General features: G+C 48.6%; 1 protein-coding gene and 1 long non-coding RNA gene across 2 annotated transcripts; one reads left to right on the top strand and one right to left on the bottom strand.

The window, feature by feature from the left end:
• Positions 1–2589: 2589 nt before the first annotated feature.
• Positions 2590–3785, bottom strand: LOC116082464. The gene is made up of 3 exons (XR_004115319.1): positions 3700–3785; positions 3042–3328; positions 2590–2966 (listed from the first exon to the last, which is right to left on the bottom strand). It is a non-coding gene; the product is annotated as an uncharacterized LOC116082464 (long non-coding RNA).
• Positions 3786–8204: 4419 nt separating this feature from the next.
• Positions 8205–11219, top strand: Hnrnpa0 (heterogeneous nuclear ribonucleoprotein A0). Its single transcript, XM_031359097.1, has one exon. The coding sequence runs from the start codon at positions 8769–8771 to the stop codon at positions 9684–9686; it is 918 nt and encodes a 305-aa protein (XP_031214957.1). The 5' UTR covers positions 8205–8768; the 3' UTR covers positions 9687–11219.
• The last annotated feature ends 4034 nt before the right edge of the window (positions 11220–15253 follow it).

Here is a 15253-nt window from a genome sequence, read left to right as displayed (position 1 = left end):
TCAGATTTTACACCACCCGTGTGTAGTCTATTTGTCAAAAGCCGAATCCCGTGTCCACCTGGCCAGAATCCCTTGTCCCGCGGAACAGGGACCCCGCGAGAGAAATCCCGGTCCGTGGCAGTTAGGAATATGTAGGCATATATGTATGTGTGTATAGATATGTGTTATATATAATGTACATACACACATGCAATTGGCAATTAGTGAAAAAAAGAGATCATGAATTTGAGTGAAGAATACTCGCAACTGTTTGGGGAAGGAAAGGGATGTGAAATGGTGTGATTATATTATCTAAAAAAATAAAAGAAATAATTGCCAGGTGGTGGTGGCACACGCCTTTAGTCCCAGCACTTGGGAGGCAGAGGCAGGTGGATTTCTGAGTTCGAGGCAGCCTGGTCTACAGAGTGAGTTCCAGGACAGCTGGGGCTACACATAGAAACCCTGTCTTGAAAAACCAAAAAAAAAAAAGGAAATAATTAAAAAGTTTCCCTGCAGCTGCTTTTATTTCCTGTGCTACTGTGCACTTCTTGCATGAACTCAGTCTCATGTTTGGTGAGTTCTTCCAGTGTCTGGTAATTCCCACTACCAGAAAAACGGATCCACCATCCCTGCCAGCCTACTGCCGTGCTCTGGGCTGTGATGGTCATGGACCCCAGCCTCTGGAACCGTGAGCCCCAGGACATATTTTCTTTTATAAGTTGCCTTGATCTCGAAATCTTTTCACAGCAATAGAAAAGTAACAAAAAGACAGGGAGCCAGATATGGTGGTGGTGTCCGCCTTTAATCCCAGAGCTAGGGAGGCAGAGGTGGGAGGATCTCTGAGTTCAAGGCCAGCCTGTTCTACCTAGTGAGTTCCAAGGCAGCTAGGGCTTCACAAAGAAGCCCTTGTCTTGAAAAACTGAAAAACAAAAAAAGAAACAAAGAGAACTTTCTCTTGTATGCATCCTTGAGTGTGAGCAATTCAAACAAAGCTTCCAATCAAGATGGAACAGGGATAGTGAGAGAGCTGCTCTTCCTTTGTAGAACTCAGAAAGCCCTCTTGCCTCTGAGTAAATGAGTTAAAGGGCCTGACCCTCCCCCCCACCTCATCTATTAGTTATTTAATTTGTTTTGGTGGTTTCGAGACAGGGTTTCTCCGTATAGCCCTGGCTCTCCTGGAACTCACTCTGTAGACCAGGCCGGCCTCAAACTCAGAAATCTGCCTGCCTCAGCTTCCTAAGTGATGGGTTTAAAGGCGTGCGCCGCCACCACCACCCGGATTTTTTTTTTTTTCTTGAAAAACAGGGTCTCCCTATGTAACCATGGCTGACCTGAACTTGCTGTGTAGACTAGGCTGCTGTTGAGTTTACAGAGATCTCCCTGTCTCTCCCTTCTGAGTGCTGGGATTACAGGTCTGAGCCATCACGCCTGACGACCGAGTATAAGGTTTTAATCTATCCCATCCAGGAAGCAGTCTGTGGACGTTTGTGAGTGGGGTACTGTGGGGATTTGGGACGTCTATGTGCTAAAACTGTGGGGGTTTTAGCAGCCTTCCTGCTTGGAATGTTAACTGCACCTCTACCTTCAGAGCTGTTTGATGCCCACCAGTTTTGCAGAGCCAGCTAACTGCTTTCAGGACCGGGGGTTCCTCAGGTTTGCTTTCAGTGGCTGCCTGTTGATCAGGTTTCTAAAAGTGTGCTCACATTCTACTGTCCAGTCCTCTGCTCAGAAGGGCTATATGATTCTGCTCAAGCTGCTGTAATGGCTGCTCTTGGCTGTCAACGTGTCTACATATGGAACAAACTAAAGCCCAAGAGGCTGGGTACGCCTGTGAGAGAGTTTTTCTTAAACATTTGAAATGGGAAGATCCGCTTTTGATCCGAATCTTTTCAACAAGACACAAAACCAATGTATTGCCAAAACAACAACAACAACAACAAAACAGAACAAAAACAAAAGCATTGCCAAGAAACTACAGAGGCAAAGTCACCAAGTAGAGAAGCTACTTGTGACACATCTGATGAAAGCCTTGTGGTGAGGATGTGGAGAGTTCTCACACGTTAATAGTGAGAAGACAGAAATACAAACCTTTAAAATGGGGGGGGGAGAGAGAGAGAGAGAAGGAGAGAGAGAGGGAGAGACAGAGAGAGACAGAGAGAGAGAGACAGACAGAGAGAGAGGGAGAGAAAGACAGACAGAGACAGACACAGAGAGACACAGAGAGAGACCCAGACAGAGAGGGAGAGAGAGAGACAGAGAGAGACAGACAGAGAGAGAGACACAGAGAGAGAGACACAGAGAGAGGGAGTGAAAGACAGACAGAGAGAGGGAGAGAGAGAGAAGGAGAGAGAGACACAGAGAGAGACCCAGACAGAGAGAGACAGAGAGAGAGGGAGAGAGACAGAGACAGAGAGACACAGAGAGAGAGAGAGAGAGAGAGTTGTAGGTGTTATGGGCTCTTGAAACCTCAAAGCCAGACCCCAGTGACACACCTCCTCCAACAAGGCCACACCCCCTAATCCTTCCCAAAGAGTTCCATCAAGTGGGGACCAAGTATTCAAGCATATGAGCCTTTGGGGGGCCAGTACCATTCAAACCTCCACCAAGCTGCTTTCAGTCATGGTGTTTATCACAGACAGCAACAGGGAACAGTATCCTTGTGAGCAAGCAGGGTTGGGAGCCCCTAGAACAATAGCATTAGTTCAGTTTGCATGACTACAGTGCTTCTTGTGAAGAGCTTCTGAGACTGGAAGATCTTGTTACTTGTTGCTGTGACAGGAGACAAAAGCGATGTGATTTTAGACCGTGGTTTGAGGGGATGGAGTCCATCATGGTGTGGGGAGGGAGGAGCAGCGCATCTGCCGTCAGGAAGCAGTGAAGTGAAAACTGGTGTTCTCCACTCCATCTCTCTTTTTTATTCAACCCAAGACCCCAGCCCATGGGTCGGTGCTGCCCTCAGATAGGGAGTCTGCTCACATCTCTGTAGGCTTAAATTTAAAAAAACCCCATAGTGTTAATAAGGGTTTTCAAGTGCTTCGACACCTCCCCCACTTCAAGCTTACCGTCCAAAGGTAGGGGAGAAAAGATGGTAAATAGGACAAGGGGATGTGGACCTCAGGGCTTAGAAATAGTTCTCTGGGCGAATCAATCTGTGTTGTCCGGAGGATATCAGCAGTTTAGTTCACACGAATCAGCAGTGGTAACTCGATCCACTCATGAACACCAACCTGGAATGGGCAATGGTAGTTCGGTCTAGAAGGATCCGAGACGCTCTGCCAGTTGGCCCGGGTTCAGGAAAGTGGCAAGAAGTCGCTGGAACACCACCTGAAGTTCTTTGGTGCGTTTCTCTCTATGAAGTCATGATAAACGATGATCAACAAAGGAGGCAAGGTGAACCAATACCAAGCAGCAGCATCCACGTCTGTTGGGTTATGTTTAGACCCCTTTCAAAGGTAATGAGTTCTCTCAGGCACCTGCTCTAGCAAAACGTCACATGCCCCTTTTCCAGGCAATTTCCAGAAAAAACACCACCTGTCTGTTTTCAACAAAACATCCTCCCACGCACGTGTCTGTTTCAGGAAAAAACATCCTCTAGTAAGACAGTTTTCCCAAAACATTACATGACACAACTGAGTCTCAAAAAACCCAAACATTTCCACTTCACACCTCACTTAACTTTTTTCTAGAGGTAGCCCCACAGACACGCCCAGATAGTCTTACCTAGGTGATTCTAAATCCAGTCAAGTGGGCAATAAACCTTAGCCATCATGTTTTGTTGTGGTGGCATGTGGGCCTGTGTACCAGAGGCTTTCACGGAGATCTCTGGCCTGGGGAAGGGAAGCGAGCATGGGCAGGGAGGAGAAGTAGCTTCTGTGGCTTTTGCCGCCTCAGCTAGCTTCACTTCCATCTCCTCTGTGCTTTCCCAGGTCACTCAGTTGCTCTGCGCTCCCCTGCACTGAGTCGGGTCCGGCTGGGCCTAGATTCAGGTCGTGTTTCGGGAGAGTAGACCTCTAGCCCAAGTGTTACAACTCTTAGAACAAAAGGCTCAGATGATGGACTAGATTTCTCGCACACCTTTAATTCCCTGGATAAGATTTATATACAGTTTTGGGGGTGATTCAGGGTTCGACAGCAGGTACTTCTCATTGGTTTGGGCTGAGAGCTTGGGGAAACCTTATTTGCATGTAAGAAGGCTTGGTACTGCTAATATCACACACCTCTCCAGCTCTGGGCTAGGTGTGCGCTGTGACCGAAACAGGAGGCAGGGACCCAGGAGGCATGGTTGAACACCTTCTGTCCCATGCAGGCAGAAATTACCACCCATCGGGTATCCGGCACTCCAAACCTCTTGCTCGACCACAAAGGTCTCTGTGAGTTCAAGGCCAGCTTGGCCTATGTAAAGAATTCTAGGATAGGTAGGTCTGTGTAAAGAGTCCCTGATTGAAAGATAAATAAGATTAACCATCGTAGCAGGGCGGTGGTGGCACATGCCTTTAATCCCAGCACTTGGAAGGCAGAGGCAGGCGGATTTCTGAGTTCAAGGCCAGCCTGGTCTACAGAGTGAGTTCCAGGACAGCCAGAGCTATACAGAGAAACCCTGTCTCAAAAACAAACAAACAACAAACAAAAAATTAACCATCATAGCAGGTGACCTTATGACATCCTTGGACAAAGTTGACTGTTTATGGGTCATCATCTGATTCCAGGGATACTGTGCAGCAACAGAGATGGGAGAAGCAGGCTCTAAGGAGTGCGACATGAGAGTGGGAACTGGCTTTGACTCTCTGGAACTATAGGGAGGGAGAAAGGAGAGTGCTGGAGTGGACACTTTGCCTTCTGCCACTCACAGACATGACACTCAGGTTGTCATGTTCATGTTTTGATTTCCTCCTTATCGAATATGCAGATTCCCCCTGGGGTCAGGCAGTGTTTCCTCTGCTCAGGTGACATTTTGCAACTACAGTCATGCATCGCTACACCACAGGGATATGTAACTTTCTAAGAAGTGCTCCATTGGGTGATTTCAGTGTGCAAACATGACAGATTATGCAGACTAATTAGCGCTCAGCAGCTCCAGTGTCACCAGAGGGTAGACTCTTCTGGGACTGCTATTGTGCATGCTAATGAACGGCTGAAACACTGCAATTACCCAGAGGTGCAGTGAGCTAGGCACATCAATGATGTCAAAGTGGCAGCATCTTCCTTGGATTCTTAAATATTTAAATATTTTGAGTTAAGAAGCAAAGGGATAGAGTTAAGAAGCTGGAGAGATGGGTCAGTGGTTAAGAGCACCGATTGTTCTTCCGAAGGTCCTGAGTTCACATCCCAGCAACCACATGGTGGCTCACAACCATCTGTAAATGAGATCTGACACCCTCTTCTGGAGTGTCTGAAGACAGCTACAGTGTACTTACATATAATAAATACATCTCTATTTTTTTTATTATCTTTTTTTTGTTTGTTTGTTTGTTTTTGAGACAGGGTTTCTCTGTATAGCCCTGGCTGTCCTGGACTCACTCTGTAGACCAGGCTGACCTCGAACTCAGAAATCTGCCTGCCTCTGTCTCCCAAGTGCTGGGATTACAGGCGTGCACCACTACCGCCCGGCCTTTTTTTTTTTTTTTTTTTTAAAGAAACAAAGGGATTCAGAAGATGTCACCACGATCCATTCCGCTTCCAGTCTATTGTATTTCTTTATGTACAAGAAGGTAGGATGGTATAGAGAACAAAGCTTGGGCAACTGACTGTGGTGTAGCTTTGGTTTCTTCAGTGAAAGACTGGCATATGATTTACCCACTATGTGGTGCATTATCCCTGAGAAAATGTCTACTCACTCGACACTTATTCCCTGGAAGTCCTCAGGGGAGGGAGGAGCCTGATGAATCTCAGGGACTTCCTGAAGTTTTTGTTTTTTCTGAATTAAAGTGGCTTCCCTGGAGGACAGAGTGCTTCACCGGGGTCTTAAGGAGCTTCCCTCAAAGTTGGAAGGTTTTATCTCAGAGGAAATTGCTATCCAACAAAACCTTTTTGATCCTTGTAAAGATTCAGCAAGGTAAGTATTATATGTAGTCCTAGGCAATGGTTCTCAACCTTCTCAATGCCGTGACCCCTTTGATGTAGTTCCTCGTGTTGTGATGACCCCCAACCCATAGAATTATTTTTGTTGCTGCTTCATAACTGTAATTTTGGTACCGTTACGAATCGTGATATTTTCTGATGGTTTTAGGTAACTCCCAAGTGGGTCATGACCCACATGTTGAGAACCTTTGGTCTAAGGTAAGATTCCAGTGAACATCTGCAAGACACAAGTAGAGACTCCATCATCTGTAAGTCCCTGCACACACCAAAATAGCTCCTTCCCTTGAGCTCTCTGCTTGCAGTGCTGACATTTTAGCCCTCCGGTATTCAAACACAGTGATACACACTCCACCTCACCCTGCCGCCTTTATCAAATCCTGCCGATGAAGTTACTGTCTTAAAAACTACTTTATTGCCTATTGCCGGTGGTAGTGGCGCACGCCTTTAATCCCAGCACTTGGGAGGTAGAGGCAGGCAGATTTCTGAGTTCGAGGCTAGTCTGGTCTACAGAGTGAGTTCCAGGACAGCCTGAGCTATACAGAGGAACCCTGTATATGTATAGCTGTGTGTGTGTGTGTTTGCATATGCACGTGAGTGCGGGTGCCTGTGGAGGCCAGAGCTCAGTCAGACGGAAGCCCTGACCCTGGTTGCTGGGAACTGACCAGAATTCAGGTCCTCTGGAAGCAGCAAGTGCTGCTAACCACTGAGCCAACTTTTCAGCTACCTAGTTTATTTTAAAATGGAAAACAAACAAACAAACAAACAAAACCCCACATTTTCCTTGTGTGTACTGGCTGGTTTTGTGTGTAATCTTGACAGAAGACAGAGTCATCAGAGAGAAAGAAGCTTTAGTCGACGAAATGTCACAAGGTTCAGCTGGAGGGAGTTTTCTCAATTAGTGATCAGAGGGCAGGGCCTAGCTCTTTGTGAGTGGTGGGCACCACCTTTGATGGTCCTGTGTTCTATAAGAAAGCAGGCTAAGCATGCCAGTGAAGCCAGCAGTTAAGTATCACCCCTCCACAGCTTCTGCATCAGCTCCTTCCTCCAGGTTCCTGCCCTGACTTCCTCCGATGATGGACTATGATCTGGAAATGCAAACAGAATAAAGCCTTTCCTTCCCAGCTTGCTTTTTAGTCATAGTGTTTTAGTTGCAGCAATAAAAACCCTAAGACATTGTAGAAATCGAGATCTTGTGATTACTAAACACAGTACCCGACATTTTTTATCTAGTTATATAGATAAAGTTGGCAAAATGGCTTTATGTTTGTATTCGTGAAGCTGGCAGTCCAGTAAGTGGCTGCAGGGCACAGGGGTGGACTAGGAATGGGGAGATATGGGAAATAACGGGGGGGGGGGCCGTCGGGGACACTGCTCCAACTCTTATCTAGTTAAGCTCCCCCCCCCCCCCAGTTTAACTCTCAAATCACAGTTGGGATGTCAGTGAGGACGCAATAAAAATATCAATTTTCATAGAACATGCTTGTGATCTAGTGCTTGGGAGACTACGTCCCACGAGTTCGAGGTCAGCTGGGCTGGATAAAGTCCGGCTCAAAGCCAGCAGTGTACGGATGGGGCAGATTAAACACTGGCTCGCACTGAACACGTCCGCAGGAGCTTGCTGCAGAGCAACAGGGCGGAGCATCGCTACCGGCTACCACGGGCCGGGCTCGGGCCTTGTCCGGGTCACCGGGTCTGGAGAGCTTTGGTGTTGTTACTTCTCCCAGGCTCGATTGGGCGAGCAGAGTGGCACGGGGCAAGAGTCACATTAGTTTAGGCAGGCGACCAGCCCACCGTAAACGGCCAATAACCGCCTAGGGGTCAGGCCTCGGCCCTCCATCTTTGTGCCACTCGAGGGGAGCTGACGCCAGGTGCCGACGGCCCCAACAGTCAAGTTTTCAAAAAGCCCGCGCGGGGTCCACGGGCAGATCCGTTGGGAACGGCTACAATTCCCGCGAGGGCGCGCGAGGACGAGGCGTGCGGGCGACAGCTGGCTCCGCACGGGGGGCGCAGGGCCGGCGCTCGAGAGGAGCGCGCCCGTCCCGCGGCGGCGGAAAACGGAAGTGGGTTTGGGGAGCCAGTCGCTGATTGGCTGTCCGGACACGTCCCTCAAGGGGCTGGCGCGAACGCCACTGCGGAGTCGGGCCTGGGGATCCGGCGAGGGGAGGGAGGGAAGGCTGCGGGAACAGCCGCGCGGCCGACAGGAAACGCTCCGCGGACGCGCGCGGAGGGCTCCGGCGGGCCGTCCCCGGGGTACTGCGGCACCGCGTCGAGGGCGAGCGCGGAGGCGGAAGGAGCGGCGGCCGCCCAGGAGCCCGAGGCCCGGACGGAAACCGCGGAGGGCGGGGAGGCCGCGGCCTAGAGCGGCGCTGCGGCGCGGTGGGCGGGCTTAAGGCGAGCGCGGCGGCGATTGGCCGGCGGCCCGGCGTCGCCTGTGACGCACCGCGCGGGGAGGGTGCGCGCGCCTTCAGCGGCCTCTTTGTGTGGTGTCCTGATAGGGGAGCGGAGGTGGCGGCCGCGGCGGCCCTGGTAGGGTTCCAGCGTCCTCGGCTCGCCCTCGGGCCGGCAGCGCGCCCCTTCCCTCCCCCTCCCGCCCCTTCCCCGCCGGCGGCGGCGGCGGCCGGGCCCGGGCTCCGACGAGGCCTCGGCGACCGCTAACGGCGACGGCGACGCCGCGGAGCGCGCAGGGCGGGGGCAGGGCCCGGGCGGCCGACATGGAGAACTCTCAGCTCTGTAAGCTGTTCATCGGCGGCCTCAACGTGCAGACGAGCGAGTCGGGGCTGCGCGGCCACTTCGAGGCCTTCGGGACGCTGACGGACTGCGTGGTGGTGGTGAACCCCCAGACGAAGCGCTCCCGCTGCTTCGGCTTCGTGACCTACTCGAACGTGGAGGAGGCGGACGCCGCCATGGCCGCGTCGCCGCACGCGGTGGACGGCAACACGGTGGAGCTGAAGCGCGCCGTGTCGCGCGAGGATTCGGCGCGGCCCGGGGCGCACGCCAAGGTGAAGAAGCTGTTCGTGGGCGGCCTCAAGGGCGACGTGGCGGAGGGCGACCTGATCGAGCACTTCTCGCAGTTCGGCGCGGTGGAGAAGGCGGAGATCATCGCCGACAAGCAGTCGGGCAAGAAGCGCGGCTTCGGCTTCGTCTACTTCCAGAGCCACGACGCGGCCGACAAGGCGGCGGTGGTGAAGTTCCACCCGATCCAGGGCCACCGCGTGGAGGTGAAGAAGGCGGTGCCCAAGGAGGATATCCACGCGGGCGGCGGGGGCGCGCGGGCGGCCCGGGGCGGGCGCGGCGGCGGCCGGGGCCGCGGCGGCGGCGGCGGCGGCCGAGACCAGAACGGGCTGGCCAAGGGCGGCGGCGGCGGCGGCGGCGGCTACAACAGCTACGGCGGCTACGGGGGCTACGGCGCCTACGGGGGCGGCGGCGGCGGCGGCTCGTATGGCGGCGGCAGCGACTACGGCAACGGCTTCGGCGGCTTCGGCAGCTACAGCCAGCACCAGTCCTCGTACGGGCCGATGAAGAGCGGCGGCGGCGGCGGAGGCGGCGGCAGCTGGGGCGGCCGCAGCAACAGTGGACCGTACAGAGGCGGCTATGGCGGCGGCGGCGGCTACGGCGGAGGCTCGTTCTAGAAGCCGGGTTCCGGATGCCGGCGACGGGCGCGGCCATTCTCGCCCTCCCTCCGCGCCCGCCCCAGGCGCCCTCGGGGGAGCCGCTTACCCTGGGGGGCACGACCCCCCTCGCTTGCCTGCCCGTCCCCCCCAGCCACCCACCCCCCCCGAAGGTGGACTCGGCCCCACACACACATTTTTGTGTTACAGTCATTGATGGACTCTATTTTTTTATTATTACTTGGACCTTGGTCGTTTTTATACTAGCAAAAATGTCTTGTTTTAATTTGTGTTTTTTTTTTCCGGGGGGCGGGTGGGCGGGCGGGAGTGAACTTGCTGATTCTGTAGCAAAACCTGGGTGGGGGTTGGGCGGGAGGGTAGTTTACTTTGTTGTAAGGACTTGATACCTGGCTACAGCGTTTTCTATGAAACCTACTTGGATCCCATGCCTGAAATTTGGAAGCATATGTACAAAAATCATTTTTACGTTTTATTTTTAATAAATCATTGTGTTTGACCGTACATGTCTAACATTTTTTTTTCTAGGATCCACTCCTTACCGTTTTAAAGGATATTTTTGTTAGGTTTTGATGTGCACTTCGAGAAGCTTAAAGGAGGTCTTGTGGGTTCTTTTTTTTTTTTTTTCCCTGTTTTCTTCCTGTTTGCCCAGTTACTGATGTGTTGAAATTACCTTTTACAGACAAAAACTTTTTGAAGTGGTGGATGTGGCTGTTTAGTTTCTGTGCATCCATCTCTTTGTAATGAGCGATTTGCTTATCACCTTGACATGGTTGGTTCTTTCTATCAGAATTTACTTCAAAACATGTACTGTGTAGTTTTAAAAGAAATAGTTTGTGTTTAAAGCATGTGTTCTCATTCATATAAACTGTTTAAAACTTTTTTAGATGACCTAGTTTCTTCCTTATTGGTTTGTCTGTAATGAATGGTTACAAATAAGGGTTCTATTTTACCCTAACACTAAGTGAGTTTTTAAAAATGTATTTTCAGAGCAGGTTTAAAAAAAAACGTTTCTTCCCTAAGTCTGAACTTTGTCCTCTTAAGTCCAACGGATGTAGCACCATCTGCTGGTAGAGTGGCAGTATAGCTGCAAGACGGTTGGTTTGAAAAACCGACTTGTTCAGGACAATTCATCAGATTTAGCAGTTTGCCATCAGAAGTCTGCAGAGTCGAAGGTTCACACTTGTAGGTGAGACGGGCTTCCCAGGAGTGCAGTGAACAGCCCGTGTCAGTCACTTTTTCTACATGAGATTTGAATATGTAAACTGCTATGCATAGCTTGGGCAGTAGCCCCAAACTGCTCTGATAGCTACTGAAGCAGCTGTGTGTACTGGGGTTTTAGGTGCAAGTTGTAAAACAAAATTATCTGTATTCTGCTTGGTTAACGTGTATTTGTAGCCCTTCATGCAATAGAATTCAAGTTGTTGTTTATAAAAAAAAAACAAAAACTGATAATAGAAGAAAATTGCCTTCCTGGATAGAAACATAGAATAGCAACGTTTATGGATATCACAAATAAAGAATTCAATTCTTACATGATTGAGTGAGAGTATGTATAACCTGGTGGGTGGGTTCAGAGTACCAGTTAACTGACTGGGTTTAATGGTACGGTAAGAATTTGACCCGGATCTTGGAAGCCCAAAGCCTTATGGTATCAAGCTTTTGGGAAAGGTTTTTCTTTTTACATTTTAAAGTATTTTAATGTTGGAACCCCTGCATTTTAAGTTGTCGCTGAATAACTTCTAAGATCTGATTCTTGCCCAAATACTGTAGTTACTAAGGCTCTTAAAGAGGTAAGAACATGTATGTTAGGCTAGTTTGCTCAGTTTAGTGAATGATAGCTGATGCTTGCTTCAAGTATTTAACCCAGCCAACAGTGTAGGGGTGTGTTTGCATATGGAAATAAAAATTGGATGAAATGCTTTGCTCACTATTGCTTGCTTCCCTTAAATTCCTGCTTGAAACTACACTTGAAGATCTAATGCAGGTTTTTTGGGGCCCCTCTAGGCTACAGGAGCAGATGTAAAACTCATGTCATTTCTGACTTTTGGTTATTTTGGATGAAAAGACTGAGCCGGTAGGTATCGTGGAAGATTGTCACACGTGAGGTTAGTTTTTCCAGTAATAGTGGCTTATGAAAAGGTAGTGGGTGAACTTTAAAATTCCAGTAGAGTCATTCGAGTTCATGGTATTTGAACAGCTCAGTGTTCACCCTTCCTGACGAATTTAATTGTAGGAAAGGAATATTTTGTAAGTACTTCCTTTGTTTCTCCTAGCAGCCTTTGGCACCTGCAGCTTTTTAAATGGGTGGACCACTGATGTCTTGATTCACCTGTGAGAATCTGAATAGAGTACTTCAAGCTTAGTTGAGACTGGAGGTGGTGCGAGGGTCTGCCACTCCGTTGTATCTTTTCTGAGTTTTCAACATGAAATTGCTCCAGTGCGAAGCTGTTTGTGTTTCAAAGACTGAGTGTAAGTTCTAAAATAATCATTAGTTAAAAGATAGTGTGGAAGTTGCTTACGTTGATTTTTTTTTTTTTTTTTTTTTTTTTTTTTTTTTGTGAGTGTGTGTGAGCGTTTCCCTTTCACACAGCACCTGTGGAAGACGCTTTGCAAGTCGGCTCTCCTGCCTCTGGGTTTGGGAATCTGCAAGTGCCTTTACCAGCTGAGCCATTTTTGATGGACCTGGGATATCTCTAAGGATGGTAATTTTTTTTTTTTTTAAACTTTTTGAGGAAAGGGAACTTTTTTTTAAGACTTTGTTTTTGTTCTTTTAAGATTTATTTATTTATTTTATATATATGAGTACACTGGAACTGTACAGATGGTTGTGAGTCACCATGTAGTTGCTGGGATTTGAACTCAGTACCTTTGGAAGAGCAGTCTTACCCACTGAGCCATCTTGCCAGCCCTGAGAAAAGGGAAATTATGTGTGTGAGTACAGGTTCCTGCAAGCGTCCAGAAGAAGGTACTAAATCGTGGAGATTATGGCTGACTGCGTTGCCAGATGGGTCCTCTTCAGAAGCTGAGCCATCTCCAGACCCCAGAATCTTTAACGTTTAGAAGTGATTTAGATTCATAGAGTGCTATTAAGTATGACTTGACTGTGCTCATGGTTATATCCTAAGGTGGATTCTTGGTTTTTTGGAAAGACAGACGGAGGCTGGCTGGGAATTTGGAATTTGGAATTTAGGATTCCTTTCGTCAAGACCACAAGTGACAGGAGTGTTGATTGTATTGTAGGCTTACACTCTTGGCTTGGAACACTTGCATTTTAGGTTGTTTTCTGCGTGTCTGCTAACTGAAAGTGTACTTTGGAGTGTGGTGGGTTTGAGTATTGCCCGTCTTTAGCCTTTAGTATGGGTGTGACCTGTCTTAGCATCCACGCTTGAAAGTTTCTTCCACTTCCAGTGTCAGTGTGATAGGGAAAATCTCTCAGCCTCATTTTTGCCTGGTTTGCTCCCCACCCCCTACCTTCTTTTCTTGCTGTGTCTCTAGCTGGCTTGAAACTTGCCATGTAGACCAGGCTGCCCTGAATTTTTGGGCATCTTCCTGCATAGCTAGTGCTAGGGTTACAGATACGTGCCCTTTGGCCTTTTTGGGAGGACCAGCCAAGACTGCCAGGCCAAGTGGGACGCTTCTCTCCTCAGGGGCCCGTAGCACATGAGCTGCGGTACTCTTCTTCTTTTTTCCTGCTCTTTTAACAATGAAAAAACAACATATTCCCCATCCCCCACCCCCCGCCCACACACACCTAACAAGTTCCTTGAAAGCCTAAGAAGTAATTAGGAGTTCATGTGAGTTATTTCTGATTCAGTTCTCATTCTACGATGAGGTCCTATTATCTCTGTTGTGTAAGGCTACAGGTTCATAACTTAAACAGTTTGCCTACTATAGGAGATAGGAATCTTGCAGCTTTAAAAGTATTTTTGGGGGGAGAGGTGGCTCTCACATAGTTCTAGCTGGCCTCAAGCTCAGGGATTCATCTGCCTCTGCCTTCTGAATGCTAGATTGCTCAGCTCTCTTCTGAAGGCCTTACACAGTGAGTTCTGAGATCACAGCAGTAAACACTGTTCTGTCCTACTTAAAAGGGCATAGTATTCCAGTGTGTTAGTAGATGTTAGTAGCAGCATTTGCCTTTGCTTGAATTGTAAATGACTTACCAAATATTTATATCACGAAGCTTTCTCAAGAGGATGGAGGATAACAAGCTGGGACTGCTGGGTGTTTGCCCCAGGCTAGAGGGTGAGTTTGTAGGTTGAGAGAACTTCACTTTGCTGTTTAACCTGGTAAGTCAACTTACTTCCTAGACTATGCAGTTGTTTAGATCTCTTATGATTTGATAGAATTTTCAGATCATTCTTTAATTATTTGCTAAGTCTTTTTGAGAGAGACCCTTAAACTCATTCTTATACATTCAACAACAACAACAACAAATTTACTACTAAGATGAATAGGGGCCAGCCTTTTTCTCTTCAGACCTCCATGGTTTTGTCTGGATGGTGAGAACTTAGACACTTATGAGAGTCCCAGCATTTGTGTTGGTCTATAGATAGTAGGGGCTCTGGTACAGGGAGATGTGACAGGTGTTGGAACTAGTTTTACTATTTGGATTAGGTAGACAAAGCCACAGAGGACATTCCCGCTGCTTAGCTGACATGCAAAGCATGATAGATTGGGTTCCTTATGTCACTGGCCCTTTTGAATATGAGGCCACAAAGACCTTTAAAAAAAACCCAGCCATTTAAATTTTATTGTTTTTGCCAAGACTAATAATAGCAAACCAGCTGTAGGATGCAGACTAATTTATTTCGTTTTGGAAAGAGCAGTCACCTGAGACTTAGTGGGTAATGGCAGCAGGGAGAGAGAGTCGGTTCAGCAGCTAAAGAGGACTTGTTGCCGTCCTGGAGATTTCCAGCATCTCACAACTGTCCATAATTCCGGTCCTAGCAGATCCAGCGCCCTCTTCTGACCTCTGAAGGACACAGGCCCGCCCACACATGGTGCACGCTCACGTGCGCAGGCAAATACTCATACACACACACACACACAAACTTAATAGGTCTAAAAAATGACAGTCACCATAGATTGTGACCATTCCACACTAACTGATAGTTTGAGGTTTCCAGAGAAGGAACGGGCTCCAAGATTGACAGGCTCTTCTGGGTCTCCTCATTTTGATTCTCTTCACCAGTTTCTGGTGAAATTTTGGGTCAGTTTTCTGTAATGGAAAGGGCGTGTATGTTGGGAATTTCCTTTGTAAACTAGCCGTGTCAGTTTGGGAGCAGCAAGATGGTTCCAAAAGTGTAAGTGAGCTTGAACTACTAGCTTCAAGTTGGAGTCTAGTGCACCATGGGTGTTCTTAGCTTCTGAATTCGGCTTCTTACTACATTTAATATGAAAGATTTTACTTTGGCAATTGACTAGGGTGGCTGTAGTTGAGGGAAGAGGAGCACGGGAGTAGCCAATGAGGAGAGAGAACACCAGATTATGGCTTGGGAAGTAGGCCATTGTAAAGATTTTGCCTCTCTGATGATTAATTTGGTTGTCAACCTGACACACCGGGGAAG

Source organism: Mastomys coucha, unplaced genomic scaffold, assembly GCF_008632895.1.
Source record: "Mastomys coucha isolate ucsf_1 unplaced genomic scaffold, UCSF_Mcou_1 pScaffold7, whole genome shotgun sequence".
Lineage (NCBI taxonomy): Eukaryota > Metazoa > Chordata > Mammalia > Rodentia > Muridae > Mastomys > Mastomys coucha.
The sequence above is the reverse complement of the archived record's forward strand: the minus strand, read 5'-3'. Positions and strand labels throughout refer to the sequence as shown.

Excerpts from the sequence above, each read along its gene's own strand:
- Hnrnpa0 (XM_031359097.1), top strand. The coding sequence starts at position 8,769 with ATGGAGAACTCTCAGCTCTGTAAGCTGTTCATCGGCGGCCTCAACGTG.